General features: G+C 33.5%; 1 protein-coding gene across 10 annotated transcripts in view; it reads right to left on the bottom strand.

The window, feature by feature from the left end:
- The window catches only part of LOC111045125 (chloride channel protein 2), a 94,846-nt gene that overhangs the window by 14,835 nt on the left and 61,511 nt on the right, over positions 1-18,500 (bottom strand). For 6 of the 10 annotated variants that reach the window (XM_039435699.1, XM_039435717.1, XM_039435693.1 and 3 more), the window contains exons 2-8: positions 12,408-12,681; positions 10,855-10,983; positions 8,083-8,216; positions 1,807-1,963; positions 1,307-1,432; positions 815-899; positions 55-156 (exon numbers count right to left, since the gene is read on the bottom strand). In XM_039435699.1, the coding sequence (XP_039291633.1) occupies positions 55-156; positions 815-899; positions 1,307-1,432; positions 1,807-1,963; positions 8,083-8,216; positions 10,855-10,983; positions 12,408-12,681 (1,007 nt within the window). Of the gene's footprint in view, positions 1-54; positions 157-814; positions 900-1,306; positions 1,433-1,806; positions 1,964-8,082; positions 8,217-10,854; positions 10,984-12,407; positions 12,682-13,834; positions 13,854-16,439; positions 18,474-18,500 lie in introns of those variants that run through there. The other 4 variants (XM_039435688.1, XM_039435680.1, XM_039435673.1 and 1 more) reach the window with 4 other exon arrangements.

The raw sequence follows: 18,500 nt of genomic DNA, 5'->3' as shown, positions 1-18,500 counted from the left end.
ACAGTCTATTTATGTTCTGGCAAGACTTGTATCAAACAAAAAATACTCACGTACTTCTTCTGCAAAAAGGCATTCATCTTCTTGTTTCTGCGCATGAACAGTACGTATTGCCTGTGCGACCACACATATGCAGCTCCACCAAGACCGCACACTATTCTGAAAACAATTTCCTATTAGAAAGAACATGTTTGAAAAAATTTGACGACTTTTATTGGATTGTAAAGGAAAAACAATGTGAAAGTAAACTCGAAGAATCAATGCACTTGAAAATCATTTTGTTTTTCGAAATATAAAATCAATCATCAAATAAGGTATGTACTAAAAATTGAATTGGTGAAAATTCATTTTATAAAAATAAAAATAACTTCATATTTTTTAACATATTAATTTTGAGAAATTATTGATATTATAGTAAAAAATAGCCCACATGCAGTTTGAATTTCCTCGTCCATAAAAGAGCTGAACGATATTATTGAACTGGACAGATTTTAGTTCTCAACTAGTCTATAAATACTACTCTATGAATTTTGCTCTTTTGCTATTGCTGTCAGTAAGTTCAACAATGAAAACCCAATTCTGAACTATTTTAATTCGTTGTTGGTTCTCCATCTTGTTTTCACTGGAATTATTACTCTTGTATTCTTATACAACTTTAAAGTGAAAAAACAATCACATTCTTTGGTGTGGCGACGACCGTTTCGTGATGGCGTTTGCACATTGGAGAATGTATAACTTATAAGTTAAAGTTATATAAGAATACAAGAGTAATATATTTAATTGAAAATATATGAAATGAAGTTAAATTTCCACTCACCCCATCAATGCATAGACAACTAGCTCTTGAGGATCGAATGGGAAATCCATTGAGAAATTAGTCTGGAAGAAGGATTTGACTGTATCTGAAAAGCATTAAAACTCAAAATGGAAAAAATATATAGAGGTATTTATCAAAGAACGTTTTTGATTACCATTCTTACTAGAAAACTATTAGTACCTACAGTATAACAGTAGTGGCTGTGTACAGTGTTGCTCTCTGCGACAGTTAACATACAATGAATTAAAAAACTGAAATTGAACCACCGGCCATTAAATTTTTTAAAATTATAATATAATACTATTATTATTATTTATCTTTTATTCTTGGAATCAGAATGGAGTTTTTTCTGGATAGTGGTCAAAGTTTTATTGAGGCTCCAAGAAGTTTCTTTGATATCTTGAAATATTTTTTGCCACTAGATTCAACATTTCCTCATTCTCTAAAATCAAAGTAGGTAACTTAATAACTGGAAAAATATGAGCTGCTTACCTTCCTTTTGGAACCAGACAGCAAACAACCTGAAGACGGTGGCACTACACACGGCTGAGAAGAAGCCCCGCCAATAATTTCTCACAGCAAAGTAAACCGTTGTTACTTCGATACTAAATAATACACCTGTAATAAGAAAATTGAATTCGTTAGTTGTAAGTTGAGAGTGGAATGATATTGTACACAAGGTTACCTTAGTCTATGAACATTTTATTGGAATTGAATCTTCATTGAGGTGAACATGGTGAGGTGTCGTTTATCCATATTAAATAAAAACGACTTGATAATGTCAAAACTGATTTATTATAACAATTTGAGACGATTTTGAGACTTCTCAAATAAACCACTGGTTCTAATAAACCAGAGGTTTTGGCAGTATCAAGCCATTTCCATGCAGTAGCATCCATCATAAGTGGCATATCATCTAAATCCTCTCATCACGAGGAAAACCCTCTTCATGAAGAATAAAACTAGAGAGAATAGATTGAATGAATAGTTACCTCCGATAGGTGCGCCGAAGCAGCTAGCCACGCCCACGGCGCAGGCGGCAGCCAGCATCTCAGTGTTGCGCGACTCATTCTCGTAGATGCCCTGGAACGAGGTGACCAGCTTCGACAGCAGAGTCGCCACTATGCTCGCTATGTGCACGAACGGACCCTGTCACGCACAATGCACACATCACATCACTTACCGTAACTAACTTAATGCATAACGCACATTATTCTATTCCAACTTCCAACTGCCTTCATTTAGAAATTAGCAGGTAATGCTACGGTAATATGCATTGCACTGACATCACTATAAAACATCAGAAGAATTAGTAAAATAAAAAAATATATAGAACACCTCAACAAGTTGATAAAACCAAAGAGAAACGAATACTATATAATAGTAGTAATATCTAATATAATATAATTAGGGGAAAGGTGGGAGGCTATTAAGACATTTTTCATGTTTCATGCCATAAATTAAGGCGGTAGCTACAAGAAGGGCACATACAGCTATATGCCCTTATTGCGGAGAACGATCCGCCATTGCTTTCTCCATATATCCTGAAAGTTTCATGATGATATCTTGTGTCGTCATGTTGGTATGTGTGTTTTTGTAAATGAATGTCAGCTGATTTCTGTAAAATTTTTGGCTTTCAACTGCCAGTTTGCTAACTACCTTATAATACTATTATTTAGTGAATACGTTTTGTTATCTTATTTATGAGTTTGTTATGGCACTTCATTATTGATAATTGATATAGAACTCTTATATCCTTGAAAATGTGGAAGAAATGAGTGATGAAGACTGTGACAGCAAATGAATGAATGAAGACTATTGACACCAAAGATGGGACTGAAAAATTTGTAAGAAATTTTTTTATTTTTGAAATTTAAAATCAGTTTTTAGACAGTAGATCTAATTCAATAAAGTTTATATTCTAACTTAAATAATGATTTAATAATTCATTCAATTCACATTTTCTTTGACTGAATAGCCATTAGGTGTAAGAAGGGCACATAACATCTCTTTTTTTATATTATACTAGCCGTCAGGCTCGCTTCGCTCGCCATATCCGTTCAGCCAGGGGCTCCGCCCCCTGGACCCCTCGACTGGATCGTCCAAGAATGAGATCAGCAGGCTCACTTCGCTCGCCTGTATTTTTTATTTGAGCATTTTTATCATATGTTAGAACAGTCGGGGTCCAGACTAAACGTCTGACTAAACGGATATGGCGAGCGAAGCGAGCCTGACGGCTAGTAATATAATATTCCCAGGATTGAAGTAGCAGTGCCCAATCAATCTTTCCGCGATAAATGCATTTAAATCTCAACGCCCATTATTTGCACAGCCTGTTTCCTGTCCGTTAAATAGCTTTCAAACCAGCTGTAAGATTTATTTCTAATGCCAATGATCTCCAATTTTCTCATCAGCTTTAATCTATCAACTGTATCAAAGGCTTTAGCTAAGTCGAGGAAAATTATACAGTTATTTAGATTATCATTCAGTGAGCAGTTAACTTCCCTTGTTAAATTAAAGAGAGCATCTGATATATTTTTGTTATTTCTGAATCCAAATTGTCTTTCCGTTAAAATGTTATTATTTTCAATATAGGAACTCAACTGTGACTTTACTATTTTCTCCAAGATTTTTGAAAAAATACTTAAAAGAGATATTGGTCTGTAGTTATTTTTTTGAGATTTGTCACCATTTTTGTGCAAAGGAAAACCTAGCTATTTTGAAACTATCAGGAAATATACCTTGTTCAATACTTAAATTATAAATGTGTTTCAGAGGATTAAAAAATTTGTATGTTTTGTTTGAAGAATCTAGTAGGAATATTGTCGTATCCTGGCGCAGACATGCCTCTCAGTTTTGAGGTAAATTGATAATATCGATTTCACTAACGGGTTCATTGTAAAATTCGAATCAAGACGGTAGTTTTCATAATTCAAAACTGGTGGTTTTGTAGAATCTACAGCGCGGGCTAAATTCTCCCAACACGTGAAAGTATCATTAAAATCCTGAGCTACAGCCTTGATTTTCTCTAGTGGAGAAATGGAGCTATCATGAGCTGGCTCGACTGTTTCAAGAGGAAAACCATCTTTCTTATTGCTTCTGCCTGAAATTTCATTTATAATGCACCAGAACTTTTAGGATCTCTACCACTCTCATTTATTCTTCTATTATAGTATTGATTTTGCTTATTCTTAATAAATTATTTAGTCTATTCCTATAGTTTTTATAATGAGTTAATAATTCTCTATTGAAGGTTGTTTTCTGGTTTGTTTATACAATTTATCTCTTTCCCTAATAGATCGAACTAAGCCTTCGGTATCCAGGTTTAATTTTTTTGAAACGAGAATTCCTTTGAAACTGGTTTTTTTGATTCATCTATGTTACGTTTAATGATAGAATATATTTGTCTGTAGCAATGTTGACTCCTGCTCTATGAGAACGGAATTCCACGTTTCCTCTCTGAATGTAGATAATAAGGTTTCATTATGAATAAAATATTGGGAGGATCAGATTTACTTTTATTTGTGAAACTGGAAGTAATTTTTATTGCTTCAATGTAATGATCTGTAACTGCTACTTTAAGATAGCTGATTGTATTATATTAAGGTTTGCATTGTTAATAAATATATGATCTATTAAAGTGCTACTAGTTCTCTGTTCTCTAGTAGGTTTGTCAATGCAATTGACAAATCCATGCTCATATAGAACATTTAATATGAGTCAGTTTGTAAATCGTTGTTCAAATTGTTTCATGATGATATCTTGTGTCGTCATGTTGGTATGTGTGTTTTTGTAAATGAATGTCAGCTGATTTCTGTAAAATTTTTGGCTTTCAACTGCCAGTTTGCTAACTACCTTATAATACTATTATTTAGTGAATACGTTTGTTATCTTATTTATGAGTTTGTTATGGCACTTCATTATTGATAATTGATATAGAACTCTTATATCCTTGAAAATGTGGAAGAAATGAGTGATGAAGACTGTGACAGCAAATGAATGAATGAAGACTATTGACACCAAAGATGGGACTGAAAAATTTGTAAGAAATTTTTTTATTTTTGAAATTTAAAATCAGTTTTTAGACAGTAGATCTAATTCAATAAAGTTTATATTCTAACTTAAATAATGATTTAATAATTCATTCAATTCACATTTTCTTTGACTGAATAGCCATTAGGTGTAAGAAGGGCACATAACATCTCTTTTTTTTATATTATACTAGCCGTCAGGCTCGCTTCGCTCGCCATATCCGTTCAGCCAGGGGGCTCCGCCCCCTGGACCCCTCGACTGGATCGTCCAAGAATGAGATCAGCAGGCTCACTTCGCTCGCCTGTATTTTTTATTTGAGCATTTTTATCATATGTTAGAACAATCCAGTCGGGGGTCCAGACTAACGTCTGACTAAACGGATATGGCGAGCGAAGCGAGCCTGACGGCTAGTAATATAATATTCCCAGGATTGAAGTAGCAGTGCCCAATCAATCTTTCCGCGATAAATGCATTTAAATCTAAGTAAACCTATAAAATAGTGACATCTACAATCTCTGAAATAACTTTGCTACCTACTGGAATATTGTATTAGCTTAGAATTGTTCCAGATTGAATATTACTGTTTATGTTTTTTATTCAAAAAGTTTTCATAACTTCCAAATAATCCGTTTCTAATTTGGAGTCAGAGGTTGAAAATGATTAAGCGTAAAATTTTAGCTAAAATAGGGTGAAATCAAATAGCGTGTGAAAAGAGGATGTGGGTTGTTCATTTAATAGCAGAGTGCTGGAGTATTCTCTATTGTGTTTGTAAATTTCATACTGTTCCAGAATATTAAGTTTTCCACTTTTGTGGGTGAGGTGGAGGATCTCACAAACATAAAAAAATAGATTTATAAATTTGCATATTCTAAATTCCAAGTTTCTAAAATGTTCACAATAGAGAAATCTATTCAAAATTAAAGAGGATTCAGAAGTCTGTGCGATTATGCACTCAAGTCATTTTAAAAACTTAAGTTTTTCGAAATTAAACTTGAGTTTTTGGAAATTTCCAAAATGTAGGCTGTTATTCGTAAATTGCCATAATATTTTTCATCATTTTAAATATTATGCTGTTTTTGAAATAAAGCCATATAGAATAGAATAGAATCGCTTTATTTTATACCTAGGAGTTAGGACGCAGCCGGCTCTCTCTTACACTCAACCCTCCAATATAACGCTGAATAATTCTAGATTAAACAAATCAAATTGAGTAAAAAAAAAAATATATATAGAATATTACGAAGAAGAAGAAGAAGAAAAAGTAGAAGAAGAGGAAGTAAGAGAAATGATAGATATTGAACTTTTTTGAAAAATAGAAGAAAAAGAAAGAAAACTCGCCAAATAACCCTGTGCTAGGTTCAACCACCCTCACCACCCCTGATCCACCTGAAAACAGCCGGGCCAAGCCAACGAGGTTCCTCAACTCAACAGGCAATGAGTTCCACAATCCATAAGCCGTCACAAGAAAGGACTTGTTAAACATGACTGTCCTATGAATTGGGACAGCCAGTAAATGGGAACCATGCCGGGTACCACCCCGACCAATGTCACTCAAGAAGTGAAAGTCTTCAGCTACGTACTTGGGTGTCTGAGTTTTCAACACTTTATGTAGAAAGAGAACCGCATGGAATTACCTACATTCATGTAGCTTCATGAGTCCAAGTCGGTCAAAGTATTCAGTCACATTACCAAGTCGGCACGTCCGAGGTTGAAGATGAAGCGGAGACACAGTAGTTATGTGCACGTTGCATCCTCTGTAGTAGTTGAACAGTCATGTCAGTAGTTACAATGTCGCAATAGTTGAAAACCGCGAAAATCAAGGTCCACACCGACATAACCTTTGTTGAAAAATGAATGAAGTCCGAAATCTTCTTCAACGTCTTGATCCTAGCAATCACCCTATTGCATGTCAACGTCACATGGTTTGTCCAGTCCAAGGTCTTAGTCATAGTGAGTCCCAAGTTTTTCACGTCTGAGCTGTACTCTAATTGTACGCCATTTATTGTAATATACGGTCCATCTGACAAGTCAAATGTGTTCAGTAGTCTCAAATAACCAACCACGATTGCCTTTGACTTTGTCTCGTTCACCTTTAGCCCATTATTACCGGCCCAATCAAGTAAACGTAGCCTACTAACTCATCATTGATTTCCTCTACTGCCGTGCTGAAATTCTTTTTATTGCAGTGTTTATAGATTTGCAGGTCATCTGCATATAGATGATATCTGGTGGTTAGTGAAGAACTAGTCACGTCGTTTATGTATATGCTGAACAGCAGAGGAGCCAAGACCGACCCTTGAGGCTCTGCTCTATCCACATCCCAGTGCGCCACTGTGAAGAGACACCCTCCACTCTGACACCGACTCTGCAAGTAAGACCTTGCCCATGCTACAGTGATGTTTGAAAACCCTAATTTGAGAAGTTTGTACAAGAAGGTGGGATGGAAAATGGAGTCAATAGAGAGAGTTCAGAATATAATCTTCTCAAAATTTGCTTTGACTATATAGCTTTTTAGATATTGATGTGATTGTCTTATTCATGTATTGTTCTATTAAATAGGCCTAGGCCTACTTCCATGTTCTATGAAAATAACAAATAATATTTAAATAATATTAATAAATGTATTTATTAATACATTTTTTGTAAATAAAAAATGAAATACTAAAAAATTACTTATAAAATTCTATATAAAATTACTTTATGTATAGTATATAAATTAATACATTTTATTAAAAGAAAATCCAAATTAAATGCGGAAAATCATCCCTAAGACTTTTGCTACTGCAAATATTGACAACAGGGTAAACAGCTAGATGGAAATTCGATGAGTGCTACTATTCAAAAATTATTTGTCAGCCCGGGAATGACAAATAATTTTTGAATAGTAGCGCTCATCGAATTTCCATCAATCTGTTTGCCCTGTTGTCAATATTTGCAGTAGCAGATGTCTTCGGGGTGATATACAGCATTTAATTTGAATTTGCGTTTGATAATAATTTTTTAATTCATTAGAATTTGAATAAATGCAATATCCCAGTAATTTCCATCTGCTTCATGTATGTATTTCAATCGATCAAAATTGATTTACTATAAACCATATTAATTCATCAGATTGATTGAAATAGTATCTGATAACGATAAGGAAAAACTTATCTTTGGTTTGGTTGTAAGTTAAGAAGCATTAGATTATGAAGCGCAAAATGACAAGTCTATATTCAAGTCTAGTAATTAATCACCTCTTTACCCAAAGGTAATCCACTGCCCAGGGTAGCAGTGAGACCGATTATTTTGGCGATCAGAGTGCGGAACGTCAAATATTCCTTGAGTGTCACTCCGCGCAGGATGGTCTTCATCTCAGGAATACCGGAACCTGAAAAGTACAAATCATAATCATTTTTTAAATCATACAACGATTGTAAACAGTGGGAATCATCACCACTATACAGCAAACAGAAATGTATTCAATTACCTATTAATAATTTTTTCTTTGTATTCTGCTATTCCTTCATTTTAAAAAATATTATTTTGATTGAATTGACCTCATATATTTTGCCATTTCCTCATATATACGACTAGTGCATAAAATGGTGATTGATAAATGGAAATCTCAAAACTAGTGAACAATTTCCTTAATTTGGAATAGTGTAAAAATTAGAATAATAATAATTTATTTTTGTCAAAAAACAATTACAAAATTGCATTAGACAATGTCAGAGTATTTAAGAAACATTATTACATTAATAATTTGGGGGGAGATCCACTCAATACAAATTTATACCATCTAGGTAACTCATAAATAACAAATATAATCTTATAGGCTACACATACTAGTATAATATACAGTATTTTATAAGACAAACATTAATTGAAGGAGTTTTCATAAAATTCAGTCAAACTATAAAATGGGTTGTCACTTAGGAATTTGTTTATTGCCTTTCTGAAACTAGGATAAGGTAGATCTCTGACATATGATGGCAAATGATTGAAAAGTCTTATTCCCACATTAAAATGGCTTCTCAAAGTCCTTGATAGCCTTACTTGAAGAATATGTACATTTCTATAGGTCCTCGTATTATGATTGTGCACATTAATATTATTAAAATCAAGGCTTCATTCCTTCAATTTTATATACAAAAGCAACGTATATATATATATATATATATATATATATATATATATATATATATTATGATTGTGCACATTAATATTATTAAAATCAAGGTTTCATTCCTTCAATTTTATATATAAAAGCAACGTGTATATATATATATATATACAAACAAATGACAGTCATGACTCTAGTTTTGACAAATAGCGGTTTGCAGTGAGCTCTCACATTTGTTAGTTACTATTCTTATTGCTTTTTTTGCAGAACCAAAACTTCAGACACCCGTGAACAATACTATTTCCCAACAGAATAACACTGTAACTCAAGTGGGAATGAGACAAAGCATAATACACATTTAAAACATAGTTGAATGGAACATGATATTTTAGAGTCTTCAACAAATATATAGAGTTTGATAACTTGTAAATCACAGTAAATCAAGATGATCATTCCAAGTCAGATGGTGATCTATTTGTTTTCCTAATAATTTGATGTTTTTACAAAATTGTTTGACAATTCATGTCTATTATTCAATGTGAATATTGCATTTTGCGTCTTGGATTCATTGAGGAGGAAACAATTTGCTTTGAACCATGAATTAGCCTTGTCTATTGTTTGATTAGCAACTCTGTTGAGATTTTGAAAATCTCTGTCAATAGTAGGAAAGAAGTATAATCAGCATACATTATGGTTTTAAAAGATTAAACACTTGGATAGATCATTTATCATTACAAGGAACAACAGTGGTCCCAGAACAGAACCTTGTGGTACTCCAAATTTAAGATAAGAAATGGCAGATAGTTTTCCATTAACATCAACTATTTGAGATCTATTCTCCATATATGACCTAAAAAAATCAAGACACAAACCACGTACTCCTAAGTGACTCAACTTGTGAAGGAGTATTGAGTGATCGACACAATTGAAAGCTTTGCTCAAGTCACGGGCAGTCATCTGAGCAAGGCATTTATTCTCCAAAGCTTCTATTATTAATTGATCGATAATTGTAAGAACTGCCCCTGTTGTGCTTTTACCCACCCTATAACCAAATTGGGAGTTACTTATAAGATTATAACTATCGAAGTAGGTACATATCTGAAGCTTTGAAACATGCTCTAAAATTTTTCCGAAAATTGGAACTATGGAGATAGGCCTATAACTTTTTGGTGTAAATCTGTCTCCATTTTTTTTACAAGTCTCGAAATGTTGAGTTTTGTTGGAAAAACTCCTTGTTGTAGACACAAATTTATAAAGTGAGTCAATGGAGCAATAATAGACTGGATTACAAGCACATTTCAAAACGTGGTTGGATAAATCGAAAATGTCCCTGCTTCTTGAGTTTTTCATATCCATGACAATCTTATAAACAGTTTTATGACAATATTATAATTAGTTTACTTCACTTTATTCATTTCTACAAAATGAGTCTCAGAATGGTCATTCCTTGGGTTGAACATAGAAGACCAGTAGAAACAGTAGAATCTACCATCTTAACTGTATTATCACTAGGACTAACAATAGACGATTTTTCAAACTGACTAAGAATCTCATATTAGTGATAGCATATAGCTTTAATGTGTGAAGAGACCATCAGAGTTGGAAGAAATCATCAATATTGTTACTTTCTTTACTTTATTATTTTACCAATGAATTTTATGCCACAGCGAGTATTGGTTTAATGGAAAGGGTTGATATAATTAAAGAGCTTACCATGAGCATTAGTTGAATGGGAATTCATTTATAACGAATGCTGACAGGTTAAAGTGGATCTATCATAAGAATTTAGACCAAATTAGAGCTTACAATAATCTAAGTTCAGGCATACGAGCTTCTCAATAAAGTAATTGGGAATAGTAATTGGGTATAATTATCTTAAACTGCTGTTTGTATGATAACTCACCTATAGACTGTGGAGCAACGATATGAACGAATCCTGCCGAGAATAGGATGAGGAAGAGCGGAAGTGAGACCCAAGCCATGTACTGAGCGAAGGGATGAGACGTCAGATCTCTGTACAGCCATATTCGTGCTGTAGCAACAAATAAATTAGGAATAGAATAAATAATAATGAAGAGATTAGAAATTACATATAGTATCCAAAAATATCTGAATCGTTAGAACCGGAATCAATCAATCTTGATTATAGTCCGTACAAAATAACTTTCGACTTGGGAGGGACATGCGCAGCAGAGAAACCATACAGTGGAAGGGATACAGAGGCGCGATGTTTCCGTTCTGAACCGGCCAGCGTTCTCCAACTTCTAGCGATTGTTCATGTGCTCATGCTACACATGCGAAGTTTCCTGTGTGAAAGCAGTCAGACGACTGACTCTAAGCGACAAATTGGCAGCTGCGCTTCTACCTATGACTCTATATTTATCACTGTAATTGGCTGATCTCCCACCATTTCTCTACGCCGCATATTCCTCCAAGTCAGAAGTAATTTTGTACGAACTATAGATTAGTATTGAACAGATAATTATAAAAAAAATGAAAACTGAAATGAGAAATATAATTACAAACTTCAAACATAGATATTAATTTTGTCAGAATGTATAAAATCCATGAATGCAAATAAACTCACTCTAGATTTCAATGGTGCTTGAACCAGTAATAATTTAGTCCACCTAACTACCTACTTCTGTAACTTATTTATTCTCATCAATTATCCATTAGTTTCAGCATAATTTGTTTCACCTTGAAAACATTGCAACTTCTGATTTCATTTTAATTACAGTAAAATATTCTGGTTCTTCAACACAATAATAATTTGCCGTACGTATCACTTCAAATCGATTTTCAGTATTATGCTATTCATTTATACCATCATATATCCTCAATTAACATTACCATTAAACAATGATTTAAACGATGTAACAAAAAAAAAATGATCTAGTTAGTGGAACTGAGACCAGATGAATATTAAATCAGTCTTAAAATATCAAAACAAATAAACATGGAAATGCAATAAAGATATAAATTAATTTATAGCTAGAATATGATCATACATATTAATTTTCATAAGCATAATATGACTTCCAAGTATTTCCAATGTAAATCACCAGCTAGGATAGCCGAGAAGACTAAGGCGTTGCACCCTTCAGTCTGCTAGTGATACCTGGTCTTGGGTTTGAATCCCCATGGTATACCTATAGGCATAGGCGTTTGATCAACTCGCACTTTCAATTAACCACGTGCAGTTTGTGTTATTCTCTAGAATATTATCTTCAACGTATCGATCGATTACAATAAACTCTGACAAACTTTGTTGTACACGGAGCTGGTACCGCTCAAAGATTCTTCCAGAAAATCTTTTTCAGGAATATGTAAATACATTTTTTCTTATAACTAACTTATTCAGTTTCTTGTACTGTATGATATGAAAATGAAAATGCAACTTTTTAAATGCAAATGGATTATTAATTGTTAATGATTATTATAAAATAGTGAGACCTTTGTTGCAGACACTGATGCCATGGTCCATGAGGAAGCTGAGCACAGCCATGATGAGTCCAAGCAGGGCCAAGAAGACCCAATCCTCGCCCAGCTTGGCAAACGTGTGCTTCCAAATGAAGCCGATCGCATCCGATATTTTGGAGGCGCATTTTCCCTTGTACTTCACCAGCTCCTCGTTCTGTAGACTTTCTTCTTTTTTTCTTTTTCTGTGTAACCTGACCGCTTCTTCCTTTGCGTACTCTCCTAGCTCTTTCGTGTAGCGGCCATACATCTGTACAAATACAAAAATTCAATTAAGCACATGAAAAATACCGAAATCTAATACAGCTTCGAAACATATACTGCAACATTCGATTCAAAATACACCATTTTAGAATCTAAGAAAACAATCCCACAAATAGCTGATAGTTGATAGAAAATAGTTTCTTTCTAAATAACTGTTATAATGCAAATGAGTAATAGCCTAGAAAAATGAGAAAAAGTGTTTTTATCTCAAATTAAAAATCTTAATTCAATTTCGAGTAATATGGAAGAGTTCGGAAAATGCTCTAACGCTCCTCTCACACCATCAGGTACAACAATAGGTCTAGTACAAAGAATGATTGAATAAATAAATAAATAAGCATTTTCAATGAAAATTTTTGATCATTCTGCGTCTTTTAAAACTTTTTAAACTACCGTATTAAAAAGTGCATTTCGTGAACTCTTCATATAATGTGTTTCATGACGGATTTTCAATCTTATATGTACAACAAAAAGGTATAAACAGCCTAACCATAAATCAAAAAATTCGAGCTGGGCATTTGACAAAGTACTATATTTAAATATTCTGAAATGTATGGTTTTCTTCTATTACAGATTCATCAGCACATCCTCCCAAGACAAGTGACAGTGCCAAATAAACTATAATTTCTCAAATTTGCTTTTACATTCAAAACTATTACATCACGAATTCTATAATTCTCTACTCAACTACCATATTTTATATCTTCATTCATCTCATATAGATCGAAGAAATTCTTTTCTTAAAAGATCCTATAATATTAATTCATTCCTTACCATACCGAGCAAGAGAAGAGAATATGACATATGAGTATACAAGAGAATTCATAGAGATATAAATATATGAGATGAGAAAAATGAAGATCGATGAAATTTATTGATTGATTAAAGAGAGATTGATTTAATGGATTGATGGAGAGAAAGATAGACTTTATTCTTCAATTGTTAGAAGAGATAGAAAGTGCGAGACAGAGAGAGAACAAGCGAGAGAGAGAGAATCATTGCATAGTTACGAGAAAAATCAAACACAATTCCCATCATTTTTAATTCAGACTTTTCTAAAAATAATAAGTACTGCTTCACCGTTACTAATGACATTCCAATATAAATTTCCAAACCAAATCGGACTAAAAATAGTTTACCTGGCCAATATTTCAATCCCCAATCATTGCATAGAATTCGAACTTTACCACAAAAGAGTAGCCTAAATGCAATAAGATAGTGTCAGAACCTCGCCAATAGACGATTAGATTGCAAATAAGATCGAGTAACATCATTGTAGGTACATCAGCTTCGGCTAAATTATAGTCTTGCTCTATTTTTATTATTTGCATGTGGTCATTAAATACGGCGAACAGCATAAAAGCGACGCGTCACGTGGTTGCAAGTCCTTGAAGTTTTCCATTCAAATCTTGCATCATTGCACGACAGCCAACGCCAGTGCCAACAATGCTCTGATTGCAAAAATGACGAAGAGCGATTCAAGTTTGTTAGGTACTTCAAACCTCAACATCAATAGGTACCTCAACTTTAAAGTAGGCCTACTTCAATATGTATCAAAATATGTATTTATTTCCAATATGGATTGAGGTGACATTTCCATAAATTTTTGTTGATTGTTTTAATGTTTTACTGTAGAAATTCAGTCTATCAATAGAGTTATTTGAATTTTAAAACAAAATTATTTTCCAAAATTCAGTTTTTTCAAGTTATTATAGAGCGGAATAAAATGCTATCTTCAATTGAATAATATAAACTTATTACCGATAATTATTTTTTCATTTCAGAGAATTTGCTTATAAGAGATACAAATAATGTTTAGAATATAATCCTTTAGATTCATATTCAAATAATGAAACTTAATATTCATATCAACAATATTCATATCTGGACAATGTATCAGTAGATAGTGGTGTGATATAAATTGAAGTTAATGTGTAGTATTAAGCCTAATTGATTTATTAAGATGAGTGGAACTGATAATTATCAAGATAATTATTTATTCGATGTTAAAATTTTTTACTGAACTTTCCAATTATTGTGTTACATAAAAATTGATAGTTAAATTCTAGAAAAGGCATCTCTTTTTTGGTAAAACGTTCTTATATCGCCAGAAGTTGCTCTTAAATGCAAAGCAAGTCAACCACAATTCTGTATTTACATTTCATCAGTAATCGGACACCTTTTGCAGAAAAGTGGTGGCCAATCTCAGGTCTATCCTGCAATTTTAATAGAACAATTTGGGTTACTAGGGCATAGCACTTCACTCTTAAAACTCGAGTCAGAAGCAACATGCACCCAAGGATTTTAGCTTGCTGCTTCATTATAGCTTAGCTTTATACAAGTTGTTGCTCCTCATGCAGGTATCATAGCATTATAAAACTAGCCATTGTATGCTATTTTGCAAAGTTTTTCGATTTGTATACTATGAAGATATCAAAAGTTTTCTCAGGAAACATTTTTTCCTATTATTACTTTTTGATATATGAACGTCTAAAGTTTGAATTTTTGGGACAGATCATTTCAAATTCGGTAAGAGATAAATTCATAAAAATTTGAGGATGAATTCTTAATGGTATCTATTGTTGATTGAATGAGAAAAAAAATCCTGAGGATATCCATTTTTGATAGAGATATTCCAATTAAAAAAAGACCGAAATTACCTTCAAGGGCAGGTCTAATTGAGAGGATCAAGTATTTGAATTTTGAACTAATTCCGTTTTGAACTATTTTCAACGACATAGTGAAATAGATAAGAATTATTATATCATGAGATAATTCATCGATTTCTGTGCTTTATTAACAAATGTCTTGCACTTGATTATTCGAAGTATTCGGGATACTTTATAAAATATAATCCAGGGGGATAATTATTCGTGAGGGTATTATCTTTTTTACTTGAGACGATCCTTATACTCTACGAACTAGGATATGGTTGCGAAGCGTTTCCCTACCGATGGGTGAGGGATGGAATTTAGATAGTCGTGAAGTGGCTTTTAAAAATGAACTGTAATTTACTAATTTAAGACCATTATTTTTATTTAAAAATATCTTGAAGATATATAATTTATAATAAGGCGTATGTAATTTTCTGATTCAACAAGATAATTCTTATGCATTGATTGTGAGCGAGACAAAAAATAGAACCATACACAATTTTTTTTCGATTTACTTCCTTCCCATTTCACATGATTGGCCATCATGTTCCTCATATAGCTTACAGACAAGAATACACGAATAAAAGTTATGTGTGCTTTGTGAATAAATATGCAAAATGAACGAAAGGTGGTTATTATATGGCGTAGGTCGCAAGAAATCATAGAACACTAAAACTCCAAATTTAATGTCTGTTGTCAAACATAAAAATTTGGGAAACACTGCTGGACTATCAATTGTTCTAACGTTTCATGTTAACTATTTGACGTATCCTATACTCTGTGAATAGTTTACAAGATAGATTTGAGTCTAAGGAACAAAACAAAATAGAGATTTTATAGCTTTACGGTTCTATGTAAAATACTTTGAAGTTAGAACCGTTAAATATTGGTTTTATTATTCCAAGTATTCTGTGACGGGAAATACAGGATAATTTCGATGTATACTGTATAGCTATGCTAGTTTACAATGACAAGATAGGCAACTGCTCAAAAGTTTACTTTTTGTTATAGTGTTTTCTGTTTTACTTCAACTTTCAACGATTCTTATACTCTGTGAAGAGCCTCCAGAATGAAATGAAAAACAACCAACCCCAGACGCGTCCTCGTCGAAGACATCGTAGGCGGTGAGGAATCCGCCACCCGGGAAGGCGTCTGACTCGTACACATAGGGCGAGTAGGCGTCCTGGTAGCGTCGCGTCATCACCGGCGACTGGGGCGCCATCGGGCGTCGCCGCAGTTTGTACTCGGTGAGGAGGCGGTCGAAGTCGTCCCACTCCGAGTCGATCTCCTCATCGTCGACCAACTCCTCCTGCACGGGGGACAGCGGGTCGCGGGTCATCCTCGTCACCGGGAGTCACAACACTGACCGCAGAATCGTTTGTCTTTTTCGGATCACTGGGAGTTAGTAATCACAACACGTACCATTAGCCGAAGAGTCGCTTGTTTCTATACTGAATACTTTCTTTAGTAAGATTCACTCTTAATGAAAAGCATTGATGCTGACTGTTCAATGAGTAAATCTCACTTTACGGCGAGATTTGATGCCTAGTGAGATCGGTGCATTCGGTTTTTAACTGAAGAGCTTGGAACGAAATGACGCAACACGTGAGAGGAATCCCGTTTTTTGGATACTACTGCCAGCGGCTCGGTAAACGAGTTATCAAAGTTATTGGAAGAAACTGGGCCTATACTGTGATTATTCACAAAGATTTACAGTAGGCTAATGCCGCGTTTATTGTAATTTAATTACAACCAACACTACAAGACTCCAAATACTCAACACACTGAAACCTGTAGAAGAAGATTGTGTTCCAACTTCAAATCCAATTATTTCGATTTAATGAATTGAATCCGTAATGGCATGGATGGAAAGAAATCATGATTAAACTACAGCAACCATCACAATCGAACACACAAACTATGACTGATGTTTTATTTATTCTGTTCAAGTATACTATTATAGCTATCATTGAATTATTATTATAAGTAATGGCAAGGGTGAATGGTATTGATCTTTGTAGAATAATCAAAAGTTGCAAAGTTCACATCATATTGATAAGAAGATGCAGTGACAGTTTTTTCACATTGCAGAAAACCTGTCTATTTATTTATTTTTGAGGTCCAACATTCGGTAGTTGATCTTTAACATTAGTTTATTTTTATTTTGTTATTCCAAGGTTAAATGTTGTTTGTTTCAAGTTAAAGTTATTCATTTTGCTATTCTGAGCTTCATTGTACAACATTCTACATGGCTTCGGTTTGCGTGTCATCAAGTTCTCAGTAGAAAATTTATACAAGGACATCAAGTTGATTGAATTTTTAGAGGAAAAAATTCTTGTTGTACGAGTATAATTTCAGTTGGATAACAAACAAAAAATGAATCACATGACAAAAACGTTTAAATCTCAGCTGAGGATAAAGCTGACATGAGCCCTTGGCTTGTGCGTGAGTAATGTTAGGAATTAAGATGATGGCCGTTTAGGTGGTTTCCAGATTACACGAATGAAGCATGAAGCCTCTGCTATGTAATAGTAATTGATATGCAATTCCTAAAAATAGTTCTCAAAAAAGTTTCAAATCAGATTCAAAGCTCTTAGGGAAATTGGTTATAACTACCAATTTCTGTAGGCCTACCAGTTCATCAATATTGTACAGTGTAGGAAATACTTATCGAAATGTGTTATTCACTTGTAATAGAAATTATGACACATTCGATAAACAGAAAAGTCAATATTATTGAATTTGTCTGCTTCTATTCTCAACCAATTATTGTTATAATCATTATCAATCTTACATAATATGATATTATTGATATTTTCTGTACGATCAAGGCTGTTCTTTAAAATTGCCTTATATATTATAGCCGACTTTACTCAAACTCGTCTTTATAGCATAACCATTACATTATAAACTCGACACAGAGACTGCTACAAGGGCAACAGAACTAAAATTTAATATAGGGCATAGTATCAATCCAAAGAAAATTTAACTCGAAGCGTTTACTTTTCTAATTCCCCAAGAAGAAATGATTTATTTGGTATTACTTCCAATAACTTTTGTGATTGCCCTATTGAGTAAATGAATAGAAAATATTCTGGTTGCTTCCAATATTATGAGTGTAATACTGTTATTTGTGCAATCTCTGTAATTA

This window comes from Nilaparvata lugens, chromosome 1 (assembly GCF_014356525.2).
Source record: "Nilaparvata lugens isolate BPH chromosome 1, ASM1435652v1, whole genome shotgun sequence".
NCBI lineage: Eukaryota > Metazoa > Arthropoda > Insecta > Hemiptera > Delphacidae > Nilaparvata > Nilaparvata lugens.
The sequence above is the reverse complement of the archived record's forward strand: the minus strand, read 5'-3'. Positions and strand labels throughout refer to the sequence as shown.